Source organism: Elgaria multicarinata, chromosome 11 (genome assembly GCF_023053635.1).
Source record: "Elgaria multicarinata webbii isolate HBS135686 ecotype San Diego chromosome 11, rElgMul1.1.pri, whole genome shotgun sequence".
Classification (NCBI taxonomy): domain Eukaryota; kingdom Metazoa; phylum Chordata; class Lepidosauria; order Squamata; family Anguidae; genus Elgaria; species Elgaria multicarinata.
This window is the reverse complement of record NC_086181.1, coordinates 34,324,682-34,349,030: the sequence shown is the minus strand read 5'-3', so window position 1 is coordinate 34,349,030 and position 24,349 is coordinate 34,324,682. Positions and strand designations below refer to the sequence as shown.

Genomic DNA, 24,349 nt, shown 5'->3' with positions numbered 1-24,349 from the left:
CCCCAGCTGGGAGTCAGCCCTCTCCAGAGCTTATCTCCTCAAGGCCAAATCGTACACACTCAGTGGGAAGTGAGTTGTCTTCCGGGGGCGAATGTTCTGAAACACTAACTAATGCTAGGGTCCGCTGGAAGCTGAAACACACGGCGTGAAAAGAAGGTGTGAGAAAGTCGGAGAGGTTATGCAAGAACCTACCACTGCACCAGGCGCTCTGAAGTTATGGGCATTTGAGATGTAGCTTCTTATTCTTCTTGAATGGACAATTGTCTTGCTTGGTTTGCATAGTTTTGCTTAGGGGGTTGTTTCCAAGAGGTTAGACTCTACTCAGGTAGAAGAGACGTTTATTGCTTAATAAAAGCTTTGTGGATTACTTAGCAAGCCTTGTCATTTGCCTCCCATCGAAAGTACGAACGCTCTGAGAAATACGACAGTACCCTGGATTTGGACTATCAATTGAACCTCAATCAAGGCAAGACGAAGGTGCTGTAGGTCTATCATGTAGTTGACCATGGTGATAGTATTCAGCCTCTTCTGGATGGAGTCATATGCTCCCTTGATGATCAGAGTCATAGCATGTGGGTGCTTTTAGACCTGGCATTGCTGTTGGAACTTCCCAAATGGCTTCTGTGACTCAGAGTATCTTCTATCAACTTTGGATGGCACAACATCTGCAGCATCTCCTGAAAAGAAATAATCTTGCCACAATTATCCAAGTCTTAGTAGTGCCCAGGTTAGATTACTGCAATGTGTAACACAGCAGCATGTGAAAAGCATTCAGAATTTTTAACTGGTTCCAAATATGGCAGGAAGGTTTTTAATAGGGACCTGCACTGCTGGTCCTATTTTTCTAGTGGTGAAAAACCTTCAGTGCCTTATAGACGCCTATGTTATTTTGGTTTAACAAGCTTTACATTTTCTAAAGAAATATGTTGTGTTATTAGTAGGTAGCCAGCTCATCAAGGCAAAGTCTTAACAGAATGAGGAACTTTTCAGATAGTAGGATTTATCAGTTCCTCAATATGGGAGAATGGAGTAAGTTGTGTTGATTCACTAGAGTGTTATTGAAGGCCTAGTCTACATGTTCAGCAGAATCAAGTGGAAAAAATGGACAGAACCACGTCAGAAGGCTGCAGGTCATGATCACAGTTTTGAACACTCCCCTACATTAATAATTGTCTGCAAACAGAAAGCCAACACAGCAGGCAAAGTACTGGGCTAAAATCTGTCTCCCTGATTTGCTGGTTTACTATTTGTGGAGAATTTGCTTACGTGAGAAAGTAGTCAAACTATATCCCCACCAGTAGCTTGATGAGTTTCAGGCCATTCTATCACCTCAGCATCCCTGCTGTGGCACCCCGGCTGTGGAATGAGCTCCCTAAGGAGGTTCGCTTGGCACCTATATTATATTCTTTTAGAGGCCAGGTGAAGACCTTTTTATTCTTCCAGTATTTCAACAGTCTATAAATTAATTTGAACTAGCTGTTTTAAATTTTTGTTTTAAATTTTTATTTTTGCATTGCTGCTGTTTTTATCTTGGTTGTGCTTTTATATTGTATTTTATATTATGGTTTTATACTGTTGTTTTATACTTGAATTGTCTTAATTTTGTAAACTGCCTAGAGAGCTTCAGCTATTGGGCAATATAGAAATGCAATAAATAAATAAATAAATCCCACCACCTCATTCTTCATCATGGGTAGACACAGCCTAAGCCCACTGAAAATGGCAGGAACAAGGCATTTAGCTCTCCTAATCAATTACTATAATATGAGTAGGCAAATGGCTGCATTCTCATGGAATTTAAAATTCTGGCTTATTGTGAATGAGGCACTGTCCTAGTGGACGCTGCCTAATCACTCCCGTGGGAGTGGCTAAGCAAACCATGGAAATGGTTTGTTTATTGTGATTTGCAAACCAGAAATTCTAGCTTATTTCTCCCTAGACAAGCCAGAGCCCTAAACCAAGACCAAACCATGGATTACAATTCTGCCTTCTCTGACAAGAATCAACACGGAATTCCTAGTTTGCACAGTATGAAGACAGAATGGGCCAAGTGAGAGTGATGGAGCAGCCTGCACTAACACGCTTATCATGTTGTGCAAATGCGCCCTTTCCTTATACATTTTCTGGGACTGAATCCCATCCAGACCAACACTGAAACTGTAGAGCTCACACATTCTTCGACAGTAAAGCTATTTAGCAATATTTCTGTGAATAAAAGCTTATTGAATTGTTAAAGACTGGGCATACCATCATCTTGTACTATTAGCCATAGTGCTTCCAGGTTGAAATTCAGTTAAATGCAATCAAGTCTAGATAAATTTAAGCTGGAGAAGAAAATTGTGACAAGTTAAGGGTCTACTATGTAAGCAGTCAAACTGGATAAAGGCAGGCTTTACGTTTTAACATATAGTGGGAGCTTTTATTTGTGGAAGTTTTAAAACAGAAACCTATAGCAACTTTAGGGATTTTCTTTCTTTGCTCTTTTCTATTATTTATTTATTTTCTATCAAGTGCTTCATCCTTTATTGGTAAGTCCCAAGCTTACCTGGACTGGATTCTGATTGCAGCTCCAAGTGGGCAATGGTCTGTACTGGATTTTGATCTTGACCTGTAAAATGAGAACAATAGCACCTTATCGCATATGGCTATTGTGGAAAAAGGAGAACATAGTGACTGGGTTCAGACAACACGATAACCCATGGTGTTTTAAATAGTCCACAGTGGGTTATTGTGTTGTGTGGAGTTTTTTAAAATTACAGTGGGTTATTTGGCTCAACACTGGGTAGAGTTGGCTATTTGAACCACTGTTGATTATTGTGTCATGTAGCGGGCACTGTGGGTTATTTCGTTGGCTACTGTTGGTTATTTTTGGCAGCAATAGAGTTGCAAGGCAAGAGCAGTCAAAGTCAAGGCTGTTGCTCTACTCCAGCTGGTGGGATAGATTTGGCAGCAATGGCTGATGGGATTCTAGCAGGAGGACTGAGAGGGGGAGAGAGGGCAGGGTATAAGTGAATCAACACACTGTGAACTAATAATCAATTCAATGCTGACCCTAATCCACAATCAAAAACAGGGGAAGAAAAGCCCCCAAGTCAGGTGAAAAAAGGGGAAGCAAATTCTCAGGATAAGGAACTTTTTATTTGTAGGTTGAAGAGCCTGACATGTTTTGGACTGTACCTTTTCAAGGCCTTCTTCAGGGGTTTGTAGGAAGATGTCTGCAAAAGTCTTGTCAACAGAATGTCTTTCTCAGATTGTTCATAGCGATTAGCAATCTGAGAAAGACATTGTCACTATGATCAATCTGAGAAAGACATTCTGTTGATAAGAAGAGTTTTGCAGAAGGCCCCTGAGGAAGGCCTTGAAAAGATACAGGCCGAAACACATCGGGCTCTTCAACCTACAGATAAAAAGTTCAGCATCCTGAAATTTGCTTCTCCTTTTTTTCACCTGACCCTAATCCACACCATAGTTGATTATTATCTTGCCTTGTGGGTAAACTATAGTTAAGTTGATGATTAACCCATCGTTGACTATCATGTTGTCCGAATGCAGCCTGTGTCAATTGTCCCTGAGGTCTTGGAAGAGCACTAAAACTTACCATTAATTGAACACCGCACAGCATGATTTGAACCTGGATATACAATTTCCAAACATTCCAAGAACAGGCCACAGGCTGCTTCCCCTTTTCTCTGTATCAGAAGCAGCAATCTTCGACTTTTATTATTAGAATCCTCTTCCATTTTGTATAAGTCCTCATGTTCTTTCTCTGTGATGACGGACTGAGAGAATAACTCATCTAAAACATATCTGAGATCCTTCTCAATGATTTCAGTTATATGTTTCCTCCCCTTGCGGATCACCATCACCGAGTCCAATGACCTAAGCGAGAATGATTTTAAGGCACCAGAGAACAAAGGATTAGAATGGAGTGACCATATTTGGGAAATCAAAAAAGAGGACAGCCTGGTGTGGGTGGGAAAGTGGCTTTCCCTGGCCTCTGGAAAGTGTGCCATTCCCCTCCTCCACCTTAAAGGCCCCAATTGGAGCAGAGGAGGGGAAAACCTGTCATTTCCACCCCCACTGCTCAAATCAAGGTCTTTTATATAATGTCCGGGAATGACACGCTTTCCCCTTTAAGGTTCTGATTGGAGCACTGGGATGGGGGGAAATGATGCACTTCCAGAAAGTGCATCATATGCTAATAGTGACCTTAAAGGGGAAAGCATGTCTTTCCAGGACATTACAGAAAATTATAGAAAATCACCCTGACACCCAGGATAGTACAAAAGCCAGGACAAATACGGGGAAATCCTGACATTTGGTCATCCTAGATTAGAACCTTGGTAGGATACTGGGGGGTTCTTTATAGTGAATCAGACTGTTAATGTCTAGCTGAGATCCATTTAAGTCAAGAAGCCAGAGACTGAACTAGCCCTTTTATATACCACTCCTTTGAACCCAAATAAAGATGGCACTGGAGGGCAGCCCTTCACTTTGCAGTATGCCAGCCTCCTAGTTATTTTTTAAAAATTAAAAAAAATCTTTAAAAACAAAATTTAAATCAGTAGCGGCAAGGAGCTTGGCAAGTACCCAAAGAGGTGACCATGGGCACCATGCTGGAGACCCGTCATAGGCCAATGATCACAGAATTTAAGGATTCATTTCTGTATCCCATGCTGTTTAACATCTACATGAAACCTCTAGAGGAGGTTGGGAGCACAGTGCAATCAATGTGCAGAAGATGATGTGCGGCTCTATTTCTCTTTCTCGTCTGGTTGCAGGAAAGTGGTTGATGCTCTGAAACGGTGAGTGGAAGTGTTAATGGGCTGAGTGAGAGATCTAATACATTGAAGTTTTAACCGGACAACTCAGAGGTACTCCTGGTCAGGTAAAGGAGTGACTCTGAGTAGGGATTCAACTTGTTGTAGATGGGGTAGCATTCTGCTTGAAATATACTGAGTTTGTGACTAGGGGTACTTCTGGATCTGCCTTTACATCTAGGTCTCCAGATAGCAGTTGTGGCCTGGGGTGCACTACCCTGTTCAGGCAGTTGCACCAGCTGTGCCTCTTCTTCTTCTTCTTCTTCTTCTTCTTCTTCTTCTTCTTCTTCTTCTTCTTCTTTATTTATTTATTTATATAGCACCATCGATGTACATGGTGCTGTACAGAGTAAAACAATAAATAGCAAGGCCCTGCCGCATAGGCTTACATTCTAATAAAATCATAATAAAACAATAAGGAGGGGAAGAGAATGCACCAAACAGGCACAGGGTAAAGTAAAACTAACAGTATAAAAATCAGAACAAAATCAAGTTTTAAAAGAAGGTCTGTCTTAGCCAAAGTGACACGTCCCTTAGTTACATCCATGCTGGATTACTGCTAAATGAACTTGGCCCATGATATCTAAGGCTCTATGTCCTCCCTTACCAGTCTTCCTATGCCCCAAGATGTGCTGGGGAGGCTCTCCTCTTGTGCCACCTGTGGCTGAGTCAGGAGTGGTCCAAAGGTGTGTGGGGAGCTTTTCCGTGGTCCTGGTTTGTGGAACATCTTGCCACAGGAGATTTGTTTGGCCCCCTCTCTGCCAGCTTCAAGGTTTTTATGTGGTGAATCCACGTTTTAGTTGCTTTTATGTGTTTTACGTATTTCATTGGTTTTAGCTTATATGCCAATTTTGTGATTTTATTGGTTCATTTGTTCTGTCCTCCTGAGGACAGGTGGTATGCCCTGAAATTTTTGTATTCAGCCTGTCATATTTATAGGATTTATTATGAACTGCTGACATAACGTGTTTCACAAAGAACAGAACTTCTACACACACACACACACACACACACACACCTGCCAAGATGCCCTCCCGCTTTGAGCACTAAAAATGCCATTCCATGCAATTATCTGTGAATTCTTGTTCCTGGCTGCAGTCTATCTAGGATCTTGGTCTTTTGAGCGTCACATTACTTGACTAGTATTCTATCTTTCCATGTATTGCCAGAGATTTCTTCTCTTGTTGTTTCAGATATCTAAAGACCACAGAAGACTTGAGCAAAGCAACATATTTTAAAATAACTCAGTAACTCAGCCCAAGGACAGTCTGGGTGTAAGGGTGGTCTGCTGGAAGGCAACCAAAAAGGCTGTACTATTGTTAGCCCCCATCTGAGCACAGACATTACCCTCTGCTGGCAGTTCCTGATGCCATTTCTTTCTCCAGATCCTCTTTGGCTAGCTGAGAATGAGATTGTTCTCTAGTTGGTGCTGAACCAGATATTTTTCTCATACTCTGAAGCCTGGCAGAGGAAGATGACTTCGTTGCTGGAAATTGAAAAAAGTGCAATACAGAGGAAACAGTTTTACTTAGTCAAACTGATGCCCTAGCTGCAGTGGGGAAGCAGGTGAATGGGGGCATGGAGTAAAGCATCTCCATTTAAAGCTTTTGATTAAAATATGCAGAAGGGGCAGACTCTCACCACCATCAAGCAGGATATTCTACTATGAAAGTGGTATGAAAGTGATATATAAAAGGCACAATCTACACTACTGCTTTATATTGCACTGACAACTGTTGAGGTCCTTGACACATCTACACCAAGCAGGATATAACACTATGCAAGTGGTATGAAAGTGGTATATGGCATGTGTCAATGGGCCCCAACAGTTCCCAGTGCACTTCAGTGCCGCTAAAAAGCAGTAGTGTGGCTCCTGCCTTTTATATACCGCTTTCATAGTGGAATATCCTGCTTGGTGTAGATGAGCCCGCAGACTCTCACCATCACCATTTTTTAAAGGGAAAAATGTGAAATCCACAAGACTTGCATGTCTTCATCTCTGAAGAAAGTCCTAATGCATTTTAGAAGGAAATGCTTCAGGAGAGTTCAAGCAATTGCACAGGAATTCTTAAAGGGAAGGGGCTGGGCCTTAGGATAAGAGAGTATTACAGCCAAGTAGGAAAGAAAGTAGTTGCCAATAACAAGAGTTCACTAGTGGCAGTTAGTATGAAGAACTATTAAAGAATATACATCCGTTGCTAACGCTAAAATCACTAACAACATGGGAAGAACACTTTAAAAGTTTTTTAAAGCCTGACCTGCTGTTTTACTGGATGTGTGGTGAAGTCCTTGAACTATCAGGGGATTTTAAAAAATGGTAGGCATCTGACAGGATTTTTCAATGGAACAGCAGCATACAGGGAAGGTAGATTTAACCCTTCCCTCCTGAGCCACAGTCCCGACGATCCTGCCCCCATTGTACAATGCATTGAGGTCTTAGAAGACTAACTGTAGCATGGAAGGATTAAACCTGCACTCCCCAGTCAATACAGTCCCAATGAAAAGTCTCCCACCCCACGGGCCTAGGATTAAATTAAAATATATATATCCTGATGTGGCTGTGAGCCACACAGTTACTGCGACTTATGCTTTGACTCAAAGATAGCAGCTTTTGGTCGCACATCAAAAGTAACTCAAGTATATGTAACTGCTGGGTCCTTATTGATTTTATAAACATTTCTTATCCGTTCTAATTAGGATTATTTTCCACGTTGGGATTATGCAATGAAGCAACATGAGGGTGAGAAGGCAAAGGAGAGAGATGGAGAAAGGAAGGTAGTTGCTTTAGGAGTCCTCCCCTCCCTTTTGCCAAGACACCCTAACATTGGAAAGAAGATTTCTAACGCACCTGAATCCAGTAAAGACAGTTCTCTTTAACCATGTCCCATCACCACAATGAGATAATCTGGCTCAACCAGTGTATCTGACCTGCCCCCCTCCAAGTGCTGGTTCTCCCCTTTCCTTACTGATTCCAGCAGCAGCACGGAGATTGTCTGCCTCTTGATTGAGATTGATGGCTTCCAGCACGCAAATGACCACATCCACAGCACAATCTTTCTTGTAGTTGCTGATCAGCTGTTTACTGAGGTCTAATGCATCTGCTGTCTCCAGCTTCCTTTGAGGAATATTTTGGTAGCCCTCAATGTGGAACTCATTAAGTTTACTCTTGAACCTCTTGAGTTCATACTCCCTTAAGTTCTCCAGGGTGTTCAGCAGACAGTCGTTCATGGTCTTCCTTGGAACTGAAAAAGGAGGGGAAAAGGCATGGTTTGAGATTAACCTGAAATGATCCTGCTTGCCTTCCCTGGCTTCATCATTGTGATGGGTGACATAGCGCAAGGCTTATATATGATCATTCTCCCAGTATTGTTTTCTAGATCATGTAACCATGCATTTAAATACTGTAGATGTGATCATGACAATATAAGACTGGAGAGAGACACATAAAGATAGAAAGGTATTGATTACCATGATGTACACTCATATTTCTTTTATCCCACAGAAGTGTTCTGACAATACACTGGTGGCTGACATCTACAATAAAACCACTCAAGCAAGTGGTCTGCCCACATCAACAGTGTAACATCTAAGCCACAAACCTATCCAAGGATACAGCTCCAGTACAGTGGAAAATAAAAGTATTGACATTATCACCTGAGCTCAGACAATACAGAAATCTACCAACCCTATTTACTTGAGATGAAAGTGGATGGAGTTCACACATGACACACAGCAATCCTTCTTTCAAACTGCCTTCAGTTATCCCAGAAGAAAACATAATTGGTCTCCAGTCTAGTTCCAGAGGAATGGTAGGAAGGATGAAGAGGTATTATCTAACCTCCTACCATGTCCCAGATCTTGAAAAGGGTCTCCAGGGAACCCCCCAAATTCCATTTGCCACCAGCTCTTTGAAGATTTCAGGCCTTATTAAATCCCCAATTAAATGGAACTCCCAAGATTAATTGGGAGATCATCTGGTCCACGTATTAATCCAAGCTGACACAGGCATAGTATCAGAGACCCAAACCACGGTTATATTTAAAAGTAAACTAAATTTACTATAAAGAAATCCCCTCTCAGCTGGCTACCACAACTAACTGCTGTGGAAGCAGGGAAAGACACCAGGAAGGCAAGCTGACATCATTGCCACCTTTATAAAGGCCACATTTTTTTAAACAAGATTTTAGCTCAACAGAAATGAACCTAAATCTACAACTTGCATACTCAATTTCCTGCACTATCAATATTGTTCTCGTCGATATTTCTGTGTCTACTCTTAAGATTCTTCACTCTGCATATGCATTTCTTGCTCATCATTCCAATTATATTGCTCCTTTGGACTGTTTTGATCACGGGCTTCCCCTTTCTTCTCGTCTTCACTTTGTGCTTCTTAGTCATACTCCCCGGGGCCTCAGTGGTGTGTCTCTTATTCTCCCTCTGTATGCTCTTGCTGTGACCTTCACTCTACAGGTGTGCATCTTCCAGCTTGACAAAACTACACATTATTTTACGGGTATGCTTTGGCACGGCTTGATTTTGCTACAACTGTAAATAGCAGCTGTGGGGGTGGGCAGGAGGGGATCAGGCTCAACATCACAGTGCATGGGAATGATTAACCCTTTCTTCCCACATCATGATCCAAAAGTAAGGTGACCCTATGAAAAGGAGGACAGGGCTCCTGTATCTTTAACAGTTGTATTGTAAAGGGAATTTCAGCAGGTATCATTGTTATACATGCAGCACCTGGTGAAATTCCCTCTTCATCACAACAGTTAAAGCTGCAGGAGCACTGCCTTCTTTTGTATCTGATCCCACTGAAGCTGCTATTTGACATAGGAGAACAGAATAGAATAGAATGCATTAGATTAAATAGGAGCAGCAAGGACTCTGGAATTTATTCCCACTGTGCAGCCAGGTAGAATTGTACAAGGTAGGGATGGGCAAAACAGCCTTTTTCCTGTCCATATCAATTTCACATGTGTCCATTCATAAGCAACTGTTTACATATCAAATCTGTGATTTTTTTCTTTTAAAACACACACACAAATTTACATTATTTTTGAAAATATATTTTCACACAATTTGCAGTTTGGTATGCATTTTATACTAAAATATGCATTTTGGTAGACATTTTATTCTAAAATACATTTTTGTACATATTTTATTATTTATTTATTGCATTTCTATACCGCCCAATAGCTGGAGCTCTCTGGGCGGCATTTTAACCTAAAATACTCATTCTTATACATAATTTGGGATTATAATTTTTAGCTGAGAACTGTATCACAAAATTTGGAGAACTGCAAAAATTCTCTGCATTCTGATACATGTGGTTGTCTAGGAAATGTGAACCATGTCAGTTTGCTTAAAAAGGCAGAATAAACGAAACCTTTGAGTATCCCTAGTGCACCATGAAAGGATTCCTTGTCAGTACCATGTACTTTTTTCCTAGTTCCTGGTCCAGAAGCATCGAGGTCCTTCTGATTCACCTCTTCATCAGTGGAATTTGATGGCAAATCTTCTAAAACAGAAGTAGAAGAAAAACGAATTCAGCCCTTATGTAGTGCTTTTCCTATTCAGGGTAGGGCAATGCTGCACCTCTAACATTAATTACAAAAAATGAGCACTATTTAGCCAATTCACACTGAAGGCCAAATCCCAATGTATTGTGTGTGGCAAAATGTCCCCAAATAAAGCCATGTGTGTGGTATCAGCTGAAGTCTGCTTCCCAGGATTAAATTTTTGGTCACTTTTTTTTTTTACATCCACTTGTTACATCACCTGGGATAAAAAGCAGTCTGAATAAAATATTAACTTGGGGTTTGGAGACATATATGCTTGCCTTAGATGCCATTTGTGTACAGAGGAAAAACCTGTAAATGGTAAGAGGCTGAAATTTGAGGACATTATTTGTTACTGTGCAGGTGATAATGACTTAGAAGGATTCTTTTGCAGGTTTCCTTCTCCATAAATTCTGAAGCATGCACCAAGAGTAGAATTCCAACACCAATTATTTAAAAATTATTAATAAAATTATTGTTATTGCGTAGCTATAACAACACATTGTCACTATATGTACCTTGTTCCATCAAAGCGTCCCAAATGGAGCAAAGATTGTTTTTCTTTTTCAAGTGAAGGTTTACTCTCTCTCTGTTTCCAAGATAGACTTCCGCAAAGGACTGCAGCTGTTCTGGGTACTTATAGGAAAGCTCCAGTTCCTGGTGAAGAGGAAGAAAGGAAGGAAAGGAGGAAGGACACTTTCTCAAATGAACAATGTGGGTAATTGCTAATCTAGAGGCCATCCTCGGCACGCTTCATTTTTCATCGTTTTCTTGTAAATCTTTTGCAGGGTTGTGTAGATGCTGCGTTTTAAGATTAGTCAAATTCTGCACCAAGAAAAGCTAAATTTTGCATCATGTATAAATTATGTGTGTGTGGATAGATAGATAGATAGATAGATAGAGCCTTATTTTGCATAATTTATTCTACACCCCTAGTAGAAAAATTGGGACGATCCAAAATAGCATAGAAAAGGAAATTACATGGGAATGGAACAGCAATGTTATCGTGCATGGCAAAAAGAACCGGATTTCCCTCGTACAAAAAAAAATGGAAGAGGAGTGGGATATGGCGTGATCACAGCAGGATGGGTACAACGTCATGTGAGTGCAGCGCTGCAAAACCGGACACCAGGCATGTCGAGCTTGCATTAAAACGCTGGTGTGATGGAGCTCTGTGATATACACACAGCACTGGTCATATCATTCTCAGACAATGGGCTAACCAATGAGCCCAGCAACCCACAACTAGTGCAGCAGTTCTCTGTAAAATCTGGAAGGTTATGGGGACAACCAAGAGAAGATGTCTATAAAGAATATTTCTAAATTCTGCATACACATCTTTGAGATAGGGATGGATGATTTTATTAATATAAAATAATAAAGCTCCGGCTATTGGGCGGTATAGAAATGTAATAAATAAAATAAAATAAAATAAATGATTTATTGTTTAAAAGAACTCCTGGCCACCTTTCAGGGCAGAAGCCTTCCCAAAGGGCTTACGACCATAAAAATGGTGTGACTGATATACACACAGCCGTGGTCATCTCAGGCTTTCAGTCCCCCCAGGTTGGTTTGTTTTTAAAAATTGTGCATGGAAATTTGTATGCATTCTTGTGCACATTTCCCCTAATACCTGCACTTTTATGTGTAATTTTGCCTCATATAACATTCTTTGCAAGCAATTTTCCTACCATAATGAGTTTTTAAATGTTATTTCCACTAATATACACATTTCGATATGCATGTTTTGATATGAAAACTTCATTGCCAAATCCAGAGAAGTGCATATTTGGAAGGATAGCTGAGTTCTGGTTCACATATTGATTCAAGTGTGCATATTTAGATAAGTTGCAATTAATTTATTCCGAACAAATTTCTCCCCATCCCTACATTGAGGTGATGCAACTTCTAACCTTTGGATTTATTGTGAGTTCTGCTGAGCTGGATACTTGATAGCGAGAGCCAATGTATAAGGGCTCGTCTGTCTGAGGGTGTTTCCACACCTGCCTTGAGTGGAATCTCTCCTCCTGAACTTTGGTGGCCTGTTGAAGGGAAACAGCAACATTTCTAGCAAAAGCATACCATGGTAAACACTATATGAAACAATATTATTTTGTTACTATGGAAATAAGATGAGGGTATGGGAAACAAACAGAACAAACTTGAATTCTTAATATATGAAGGCAAATAAAACCCGATAGGTACCACTGAAATTTGGTGGGATGATTCCCACGAGTGGAATACAGCAATTGAAGGGAGGCAAAGTCTCACAATAGAGTCATCTATTGGATCCTTTCCCTGAAATCAGTTTCACCCACAGGACTAAACGATTCTGTGGAGTGGGGAAGCTACAAACAGTAAGGTTGAGAACCATTGACCAGACTGTGCTAAGTGATTGCAGTGGCATTAGCAAGGGAGGTTCCCATATACAAGTAAGGGCCAGGTAGCGTAAAAGGTCAGGAGGAATGAAGAGTTATGAACGTTGTCCGAGTCTCATCACTGGAGGGCTCAACACTAACAGGATTCTCTGCTACTCTGGAGCCGAGGAGGTTAGAAATGGAGAGGCAAAAATGTTTACAACTAAAAACCATGACTAGAGCCTTGCCACCATAAGGGGTAAGTCCTATCAGGATTACTGAAAAAGCACAGAAAGACTAGTGCCAGCTATAAAGTTGTCAGCAATCAGCTGCACTTCACTGCGACCTTGCAGCTTAGAGAGGCAACTCCTGTGTATTGAAGCGAGAGATTAGAGAGAAACCGCCAGTTCGGTTTCGCGACAGAGGACTTTGCTTACTAAAACAGGTCAGTCTAGGACACGATAACTAGATACATAAATTGCTCACAATGACTTAACATCTAGAAATTTAAAAAGAGCACGGTTCTATCTATGGAGTAGAACATAATGCCAGAAATGATTCCTTCTTCTAGTGTATGCTATACAAAAGGGATTCTAAACAAGTCCAATCAAAATAGAAACCTGTTTTAAGGTGTAGGTGTGGTTTATCACAAGAGGTTGACTAGAACAAGCATTATGGCGATGAAAAGCTGGGATGAGTATGCTAGGTGTAACAAGCCTTTCTAATGAGAAAGGATTTTTTTTTTTTAAAAAAAAATCTCTTTTAAAATGCAGTGGTCTTGAAGAAAATTTGGTCCGTTTAGTAAGATGTAGCAAGAGTTTGAAAAGCGGGATTTGTCTTGGTATAAGTTTCTTTAGTGCATTGGATGTTTTCCTACAGGACCTTATGTTAACAATCTATAACAATGAATATCATAATGCCCTAACAACTCTCATACAATGGTATTGTCTCTGATGTATTTAGCTATGTATATTCATTAATGAAATAACAATACATGTGTATATTTTGTGTTGATTACAGCCCCTGAAGAAGGATTTCTAATATCCGAAACGTTGGACCATCTGAATTTTTTTTTTTAAAAAAAACTTTTTTAACAAGATCAACAAATAATAAAAAATCTTTCCACCGGCCCCAGAGCCAGTCTCTCCCTCCTTTCTCACATACTTTTGGTGCTTTTCCCTCCATCAACCAGAAAATGGCCATTCTCCCCCAGACTATCAGGGAGACGGGGGGGACAGATGTTATGTGTTTAGGGAGTATGAGCTTTTGGGGGGCAGCCCTGATCCTAATCCCCACAGCATAGTCCTGAATATTAGAAAGCAGACCCCCTTATATATGCCCCTTGAGGGGATTCTGGCCTTTGAATGCCAGCTGTCACTGAGACTCTCAACCTCTAAGAGTCAGCTGCTCCTGCTAAGATTCTCTCTCCTGTTGCTCTGCAGGGCAAGAGGACTCTGTATATGTCTCTCTCTCTTCATCAGCTCTCATCAGTTCTCACATACCTCTATCAAGGATGTATCATTGGGAATCAGGTAGAGATGGAGCGTCGTGGTCTTCTTGCGCGTCTGATAAAGCTGGACCACAGAATGGATAGGGAAGAACTTGTTGAAGATGGGTTTAATCAGCAAACCCAGCAAGGAGAATTTGGGATTTTCCAACACAGCATGAAACGGACTGACCCGGGATGGCTCCTCCAGGCTTATCCCAGCATCAATGAAATGGGCGATTTTCATCCTGGAGGTGTCAATATTTCCAGCTGAGAACAGATTATTAAGAAACAACAGTTCTCATCACTTTCATTACTAGATTAGACCTTATGAAGCTGAATCTAATTTCACCAAAATTCCTTGGTTCCTAACTCAGCCTGCTGTTCTAAGCTCCAGAACGCTAGATTTAGTAATGCTACCCTAATACTGCTTCCCCTCTCCATTGTGATGCAGTAAGATAGGGTTAGGCGACCTTTTCAGTTCTGAGAGTCATATGCAGTGCCAGGGAATCAGTCAGAGACCATGGGCATCTCTATATGAGTGATTTATTGCATGCTTGTGATTAGCCACTCACAGAAGTTTGCAGGGCCTTTACTCAAAGTTGCCAACTCCTGGGGTGGTCCCCCGTGTTTCCCCCCTTTCTCCCGCTTTCAAATAGATTGGAGATAAACTAGAATTATTTTAAAATGTGTGATGTTCCCAGTGTGTAAAGCTGGCAGCCACTAGAAGGCACCGTTTAATTGAAAATATAGAAAACGCCAGTACAGAGAGGTGCACATGTCCATGAATGGCAGAGTTGAGGAACCTAATTTGTCTAAAAGGAAAACACTGAAGACAGCAAGACCCCTTACCCCCACTCTCCTCCCAACTGCCTTACCTCTGAGGCACATAAAATGAGGCAGGTGAACAGCTGCAACCTCCCCTGCTGGATCTGCGCGGATGTCAAATAATGGACCAACCACCATCCAATTCCGCTTCTCAGACTCACTCAGGTGCTGACCCCAGGAGTCATGCTTGTATTCAACTGTCACGGCTGCTCTTACTTCAAACTTGAGTTCGGTCACGGCACAAAGGAAGGTGCCCGCTTTGGGGAAGTGGATTCTTGATGTCACAATATAAGAAGAGGGGGAAACACAATTCAGATGTAACAACTGGCAAATCCTGGGTTAATTAACCTATGAATTGTGGGCATGGGCAACAACTCCAAGTTCCCCTGTTTGAATGTCATGCAAAGAACCCTGGAATGCAGCATGGGTTAATTAACCCAAGATTTGCTGCCTGACACCACTGTTGCATTCAAACAGGGTCAGAGAGTAAAATTCTGGTCTTTTTTATGCAGAAAAAAAAGGAGATTGCTATCTATTGATTAAACATGCAGGCGGCAATTGGAATATAATTAGGCCACACAAAGTTTGTTTGATGTGTAACTGAGTAATTTCAAGCAAAAATCAAGATTTCAATTTCAAACGATAAACCTGTGAAGTTGGCAATCCTAACTGATGCAACTGAGATCCTTAGAAACCTTTCTGATAGAATTACAATCCCCATGGTTCCTAATGAAAATTGATAATAATAATAATAATAATAATAATAATAATAATAATAATAATAATAATATATTTCTTACCCACCTCTCCACTTGGATTGAGGTGGGGAACAACAATGAATATAAAACACATTAAAAACTAATTAAAAACATACCATACATGATTAAAACATCTTTAAAACAGTCTAAAATTTCACTGGATAGGCTGCCAGAATAGATCAGTCTTTATTGCTTTTTTAAATTCTAAAAGACTGTCAAGTTGACGAAACTCCTCCAGCAGGCCACTCCGCAGTCTGGGAGCAGCAGAAGAGAAGGTCCTCTGGGTAATACCCGTCAGCCTGGTTTTTGTTGAATGAAGTAGATTCTTCCCAGAGGACCTGAGTGTGCAGGGCGGATTATATGAGAGAAGGCGATCCCGCAGGTAGCCTGAACCCAAACCATGAAGGCATTCAAAGGTGATAACCAACACTTTATACTTTGCCTGGAAACGAATTGGCAGCCAGTGAAGGGATTTTAAGACTGGTGTAAGACAGTGTAACAACTTATGCATGTATTGAGCACTTATTTACATTTTCTGTGAATAAGATTATTTTAAGTATATATTGAACACTTAATTAAATTATCTGGGAATAAGATTATGTTCCTATACTATGATTTATTTTTCCATGCTTGTCTTTGCCTGACGTCCTCCTCCATCTGCCTTCTTAATTAAGAGCTCCATCTGACGAGCGTTTTATTGCACGCTCGTGACTGGGCCCTCACGGATTGCTCGGAGGTCCCTCACATGACATCATCTCTGCCTCCTGCTTGCCTTCCGCCTCTTCTGGCCTTCCTTGCACCGCAAGAAAAACCAGAAAAAGTCCAGATGCTGCTCTCTCCTGCCGGACTGAATGGGCCTCGTGCTCCTTGCTCACTTCCTGTTTTCAAACAGGAAGTAACTGAGTGATGACGGAGAAGCGACGGGAGCTGGCATTTCTTCCTAGATGTGATGGAGCTTTAATTCTGGAATTCATTTTTTTCCAGGTAGTCTTTTTTTTAAAAATTTTTTACAGGGTATTGATGTTCATGAAAAGAAATGTGCATTCCTTACTGTATTTATTCTTAAACTATTTGTGGCAGGTACAAGGGAGGGATTTTTGTTGTTGTTCAGAGATGGATAGGAATGTTGTTTGAGTTTGCTTTTGGTAAGAATTTAGCAAACTGCACACATTTCTTCATATCTGGAATGGAAATAACATGATTTTAAAAAAAATGAACAGGTGGAAAAGCAAAACTGACAGTTTCATCTACTTTTGACACTTTCTTCTCCACTCTAATTCTGATAGAAAACCTCACTTCAGTTTGCATCAGAATTGCTTCCTGCCCCGTGATTTAATAGATGCACAAGTGCGCTAACTCAAGTAACGGACAATAAATGTACAATATGCTTGCGTGCATTGATAACCTCTACATTAGGGTTTTAAAAGAAAATATGCATTCTGAAAACTGCAGCAAACTGTGCATTTGCTGTGCAATCTGTGGGGTGCCACATGAAAAGAGCCTGTAGCCAACGGAATTGGAATTGGATGGGATGGGAGTTCATTTTCTCTGTGATTACGCTTTTGAGGTTAAAAAAAAAGGTGCATGTGACCAGCTATTAAATGGCACTTACCTGTTTAGCTTCCTACCAGCATCTAGAACAAGATCTGGTTGCACCTCTGGACAGTCCTAGGAAACAAGATAGGAATGGTCTAGAGTGGGTAAGGAGACTGTGATATGCAGTTCTTTGGCATATCAGGCAACACAATAGCAAACCCTACGTGCACAGTCCACTCCACGGATGACTATTGACATGTCACATTGAACCATGTCGCACTGACTGTCAGGCGCTGGTATCGCTCCACCACAACTCCTTTGCTGTTTGGGGATATGAAGTGGACATGGAAAGATGCTGGCAGAGCTCTTCTGGTCAGAGTCTTTCCACGCCCACTTCATATCCCCAAATAGGGAAGGAGCCATGGTGGAGCAATACCATCCCCTGTCCGGATGGAATTGCTCCGCCACACCTCCCCTGTGCAGGGCGAAGGGATACGCTCACCTGACGTTATCAAGGACAGCTTCAGGCGAGCGTATCCCTTCTGCTCCGTCAACCTATCCATTTGGAGATGGGGGTCGGGTCAGGGGATGCAAGCATCCCCCTGAACCCATCTCCAAATGATTAGCAAGGGCAGAAGGGATATGCTTGCCTGACGCTGTCCTTGACAGAGTCAGGTGAGCGTACCTCTCTGCTCTGTGTGGATCCCTCTGCTCTTTCCATGCCCGTTTCATATCCCCAAATACTGAAGGAGCCGTGGATGGAGCGATACCATCTCCTGGCAGTCAGGAGATGGCATCGCTCCATCCACGCCTCCCCTGCACCCTGTCCTCATTTGTCACATCCATGCCCTCAAGCTGATATCCAGAGGGATCACGGGCAGGGGGACAAGGGACGTGCACGACCCTAGGAACATGTGGGGTGCCCAAATCTGCAACGCCTCACCCAGGGATGGCATGTGCACATCCCGGGAAGTGCCCCACCAAGAGATGGCACGATTGGCAGCGCCCCACATGCTTCCTGGGACAGGATTGTTTCCCATGCCAATAGAGCCCCACTGGGGAAGAGAGGCAGGGGTTTCTACCGCCCTTGACTCGTGTTATGCCCCTGTATGATTAATCATTCTCTGAACTTGGCATTGCTGCCAAGTTCAGTTATGCTATAACTGTTCATGTGCCCAGGGGTGGGGGGGTCCAGATTTTGCCGAAGGGTCTTTTGTGCAGGAAGCTTTTGCAGTCTAGTCCACTTTTATTGGAATATGCTTGAATGTGCTGAAATATATGTGAATAAATTAGTCTCCTTGTAAGCAAACCTGTGAGTCTAGGTATTTTTGTCTCCTTGGTTTCCCTGAAAAACCCGAAAGCCCACAGCCAGGGCATAACAACTCACAACTCAACAGAGCCTGCCACACGACACAATAATCAATGGTTGTGCAGCTGGTCAACTCTGCACACACTTGATTATTTGCATTGGTGATTTCCTAGAAATAACCAACTGTGGCATGGGTTTTTCCTGACATATGATACAATAGTTAACGGTTGACTATTGCGTTGTCCAAACCCAGTCTTTGGGGGGATCCGCACATCGTTCTCAGGGCGCTTCCATCCGCCCCAGTGCACCCTGAGAACGAGCGTGCAGCTTGCCTGGAAAAGAGACGAAGAAAAGACGTCCTCGCCGCCGCCACCATCCACCTCCCTCCTCACCGGCTGGCGAGGAGAGCTCGGCGAAAGAAGGCGGGGTGGAGAGCTCTCCACCCCGCCTTCTTCCGCTGAGCTCTCCGTCCCGGCCGGCGAGGAGGAAGTTGGATGGCGGCGGCGGCAAGGATGTCTTTTCTTCGTCTCTTTTCCAGGCAAGCTGCACGCTCGTTCTCAGGGTGCACTGGGGGCAGATGGAAGCGCCCTGAGAACGACGTGCAGATCCCCCCTTTATTACTTGAAAGTACTGGATCATAGCTCCAAATGCTAAGGAGTGATCTCCCCATCAAAAACCCTGTCTGCTAGCCTCCCTTTCACCTAGTCTCCTAGTTTCCATCTTATAAAGGTGAAAAACAAACTAACAGGGTATCTGACTGCAACCTCTTCCTAGTTTAATATGTTGCACTCCTGAGTGTGGCTAGTTGTAAAAATCAAGTGAGGGGAAAGGACAGTGGTAGTTTCTAACTCTCCAATAAGTATGAATTTGAATAGAACATCTCTTGATTTATGTGTCCCATCACTATAGACAGCCTCTACATCAGCCTCCTTTCTGAGGTAAACTTCCAAGTGAGGTGGGTGTTATTTGGAAACTTTCCTTAGGTTATGGAAGTTTTGGTAGGATATAGAGAGTATCTCCATGTAGAGTGCTCGGAGGTTCCTCTGAAGGGTGATGATGGGCCATGTGGCTTTCTTTGGATCTGAAACAGGGTGGTGAATCATTTTGCCATGGTAGGGTTAATTAATCTTTACATCTGGATTCTGCTGCTTATTGGTGTTTCTTTAGCCAAGCTCTACTTCCAGAATGGACAGCTATTATGCATCACAATGGAAACATAGGAAGTGTGTTGTTTTCAGCCCAAAAACAAAGGCCCTCCTACCTTCTCTTTCTCACACAGGTAACATTTCTCCTCTGCGAGAGGGTCAGGAATCAAGCCCTCTTTGCTACTTTTCCTTCCTGATTCACAAAGATAAATAACCTTAGAGGTACTATTTCTCTTTAATAGGCAAACAAAGAATACCTTATCCCTCAGAAAGCCTGAATTCCATATATCTTCCCATGATGCATCACATCCAGTGATTTCAATTTACTATTTCCTGAATTGTGTGGTTGTGTGCTTCTCTCGCCATCAGTGATGTGACAGTCACATAATTACATTAAGCGCAGGAGCTTAATAGCAATAGTGATGCTAGCAAGAAAGCCAGATTACATACACCTAGCAATACTGAATTGTGCCCTGGGTGCAAGGTTTCTCGCACTGGAACTGTGAAGAGAATAAAGCTGGGTGTGTGTTTTTTCAAATTAAATAACAAAACCTCTATATTTCACCTCCATGCTAACCAATGGGAACACTAGGACTAATCAACATCATTAACACGTTGGGCCTTGCTCTTCTATATGGACTGGGGAATCAAGATTACTTGTTGTATCATACTGGGATTTTGGCATTTCTGTTCGTGATGAGATTTACCTGGAGAAGCTGAGCAAGCTGAATGGCATCCTAAGGCCACACTTTATGGAGTTATTATTATTATTATTATTTATTTATTTATTTATTTATTTATTTATTTATATAGCACCATCAATGTACATGGTGCTGTACAGAGTAAAACAGTAAATAGCAAGACTCTGCCGCAAGTGAACAAACAATTCAGTACTTCAGACATAGCTGTGATTTTGGAGTTCCCCGAGCTGCCCAGAGAGCTTTGGCTATTGGGCGGTATAGAAATGCAATATATATATATATATATATATATATATATATATATATATACAAACAAACAAACAAACAATACCCTCAAGCTCCTTGATCAGAGGTTCATTTGCTACCCTCAGCATCTGGTAGAGATGGTTCTTCAGTTCTCCATTCCAGGCAGGCAACATCTCGTAGAGGTCCTCCATTTGTTCTTTGGCCTTGGCGATCTCACAGACAGCACAACACAAACGTTTGCAGAATGCGAACTGCACAACCAAGCGTGCCCAAGGGACTTTTTTTATCAACTCCTGCTTGTGCCTCTCAACGAAATGACCCTCTGAGAAAAAAGAGAAATGTTAGGAACATGACATAATGATTTCATGCTCTTGCAAGAACAGGGATGGTTTCTTGTGGAGCATAGCAACCATAATTCTGGGAAGCTTTTCAAGGTAAGTTGTAACTTTCAGATACTCTAGTCCCAGACTGTGTTCTCAATCTGTAGAGCAGAACACCTTTTATGACACTTCTTCTTTAATCCCTTCTGTCCTGGTGAATACAGGTGGGCTGGACAACACAGGTATCTCACCCCAGACAGATGGTCTAGTTTCCTGATTTTCTACTAATGATGATACTACCACAGGTGAAAACCTTAATAAGTCAAAATGGTTGGTCTAGAAAACCATGCTGCATGAGATGATGACAGTTTCCTCAGGTACTGAAGTACATTGGGAGGGCGGATACTTGCTTCATGATGGCCCCAACTCATACGCAGGGTCCTACTAGTATGGTTGGAATGTGTGTGTAAAATTTGCCATGAGGATGTCAATCCCCATGGCGAAGCTGGAAGCAAGTCTAGCCTTTAAAGACTAGCCTTTTCTGGCAGGCCTACCCAGATGAATGTTAAACCAAGAATTTTTAAAGATGTGTTGAAGGTTATTTTGTATTGGTTTTATATGCTCTTTTAATTAATTAATTTTATGTATTTGATTTATATTGTATTGTTGTACTAATGTTGTTCCCTGCCTCGATCCAAAGGGAGAGGCGGGTAAGAAATAAATAAATATATTATTATTATTGTATCCCCAGTTCTATCCTGTTATGATTTTCACTAACAGATTATGGGAACACTGAGCTGTTATTGAGACCAGATTTTTGTTTATCTTCTAGTTATTAACTCCTGAGCTCTTCTAGTTCTCAAACATGCATGTAGACCTGCCTGTGCTTGGGGAAAAATGGGTGGCCCCACAATCTCTCCTCAAGAAAGAGGGTAGTGGACATTGGCACACATCCCCAGCCCAGGTTTTCCATCCCTTTTAGTCTCTCATTACAGCCTATGGAACATCTGCCTATGTGCTTCTGCCCTTGGCCAAGTTTCCATGACAGCATGAGAGCAGCATGTAGGTACAGCTCTACTATGGGTGGGGCAGTCTGCCTCTTGTCTGTGAGTTGCTTCAAGTTCCTGCCCCACTGATAAGCACAAAATCACAGAGGGAATATCATCCCTTGGCCAAGGTAACTAAGCCTTTTTTGCATGGGGCTGCCAACTATCATTGAATTGATTAATCAGGCAGCAGATACATCTATAATATATGATACACTACTACACTGCACACTGACAGCATCATTTAAAGACAGTCATTGACTTTTCTCTCTCTCTCACATAATGAGTAAATATCACTTTGGGGCCTTCTACAGCAGGAGTGCATCAATTAAAAACTCAATTAGAAGCTAGGTGCAACCAGGCAGGAAAATCAGGTGTGGATCCCTTGGGTCAGTCAGGAGTTCTCAAGTCAAGGAAGTTATTTTTCTGCCATCAACTCACCCTCAAGTTCTGCAATAAGGGGTCCGTTTGTTTTCTTCAGGACTGTGTAAAGATGAACCTTCTGCTTCCAGTCCCACTTTGGCACCAGTTTGTACAACTCTTTCATTTTCTGCTGGTCAGAGCCCTCCATTATCTGGGAATGCTCAACTGGGAGGCGTCGTAAGACCGCGTCAAGCCTGGAGACTCGATGAATCAATTCCTCCTGATGCATTTCAATAAAATACTCTGTTGACAAGAAAATCAGATAACATTAATAACTGTTCTTAAACTTTACGATTCATGGGATCTGGGAATGGTCCTGCATGCTCTTTTGTCACAGCCCAACACTAGCTACTCGAAACAAAGCCAGCAGGTTCCTGAACTTACTCCTTGTTTCAGCAGACAACTTATCAACAGTGGTTGAAAAATTGTCTCCACAAGCCATAGGGAATAAAAACACGTGAAGACCTGTAGGCAGGGGAAGCAAAGCACAATGGTCAGAATCTGCAGCCTTTCCAAATCTGGCGCCCTCGGGTTATTTTTGACTGCAAACCCCATCAGCTCCAGTCAGCATGGCCAATAACCAGAAATTCTGGATGTTCTGGGCCACAACATCTGGAGGGCATAGGTTGCAGAAGGCCTCTCAAGAGGAAAATCCTTCTCACAACTAGCTCTCCAAATTGTCCAAACAGCTGGAATTAATATTAAAGTCATGCAGTCGTAGACCAAACAGTCACCACAAAAGCAGTATTACATAAAACATAATCATAATAAAAATCAATAAATAAACTACTTACAATACATAAAAGTTCTGACTCTTTCAGAAGAGTCAAGAACTAAAATGAAGTTATTATTATTTCCAGGTCAATAGTAAGAATACAGTGATTTCAGATGGATTAATCCAAAGAGGTATACAACCTTTTCCTCTTCGCCAATAACTAACTATCCGACAAAACAAATCGCAAAACCAAAGGGAGAGAAATACAAGAGAATAGCAAAGAAGCTGAAAAAAACTGAAACTAAAATCCTAATCTAAAGAACAGTATCTATACTCTAATCCCACTAATAGAAGGAGGAGAGCTTACCTTCAGTGTGTTTTCAGTCCTCCCAGAACCGAAGAACAAGTAAGAATTCACAGATAGGTGCATGGAAGTGTCTCCAACACAAATCAAGACACAAGAAATCCCTTGAGCAGGGATACCAAGTAATCTGTAATACCAAGTAATCTCAATTTCCACTGATTAACTGCAGACATACAAAAACCTACCATTTTTGAAGTGACCTTAGGGTCCTAAATAGCTAGAATGAACCAGAGAGCCCAACAAAGTATGTTTGTTGCCCGTTCCGTTTCTGCCCACCCTTCTTACAGAAAGCTCATTTTGGCACACAGTTTTCTCACTCCATCAAGGCTGGCCCTGCAATGAAGCAGAGGGAAGCAGTCTGCTTCAGGCTGCCACACAAGGCCATAACAGAGGACGGCCTCAATTGGTGTCTACATGGTACAACAAACATTTGAAAGCGTTTATTGGCAGGGGGAGAGTGGCATTTCAGATCCAATTCGGGGAGAAAAATGTCTTGGGATGGCTGTGCCCACCATTTTCTCTTCCTAGCCATCCTCTGAATGATCCTTGCTCAGCCGTGAAGTTCACTGGGTGGCCAAGGGCCAATCACATTGTGGTTTCAGCCCATGACTCCTTAGTCCAGCTACAACCCTCTATTCACTGCTCTGTAGGCCCTTTCTATTATATCAGTGGTACTGGCAAGAGAGACAAAGCAGTGGCAATAACACGGCATCCAACCCACGTACATTAGCTGG

The 24,349-nt window shown here is 42.0% G+C and overlaps 1 protein-coding gene across 1 annotated transcript in view; it reads right to left on the bottom strand.

Annotated features, from left to right (window-relative positions):
* Positions 1–24,349, bottom strand: part of LOC134405665 (uncharacterized) — a 35,314-nt gene that overhangs the window by 5,919 nt on the left and 5,046 nt on the right. Inside the window, exons 3-15 of the mRNA XM_063136910.1 lie at positions 22,555–22,779; positions 20,833–21,069; positions 19,917–19,993; positions 17,423–17,478; positions 15,103–15,326; positions 14,241–14,494; positions 12,295–12,423; positions 10,900–11,038; positions 10,255–10,341; positions 7,787–8,062; positions 6,168–6,306; positions 3,599–3,879; positions 2,546–2,608 (exon numbers count right to left, since the gene is read on the bottom strand). Coding sequence (XP_062992980.1) covers positions 2,546–2,608; positions 3,599–3,879; positions 6,168–6,306; positions 7,787–8,062; positions 10,255–10,341; positions 10,900–11,038; positions 12,295–12,423; positions 14,241–14,494; positions 15,103–15,326; positions 17,423–17,478; positions 19,917–19,993; positions 20,833–21,069; positions 22,555–22,779 — 2,187 coding nt within the window. The remainder of the gene's footprint in view (positions 1–2,545; positions 2,609–3,598; positions 3,880–6,167; positions 6,307–7,786; positions 8,063–10,254; positions 10,342–10,899; positions 11,039–12,294; positions 12,424–14,240; positions 14,495–15,102; positions 15,327–17,422; positions 17,479–19,916; positions 19,994–20,832; positions 21,070–22,554; positions 22,780–24,349) is intronic.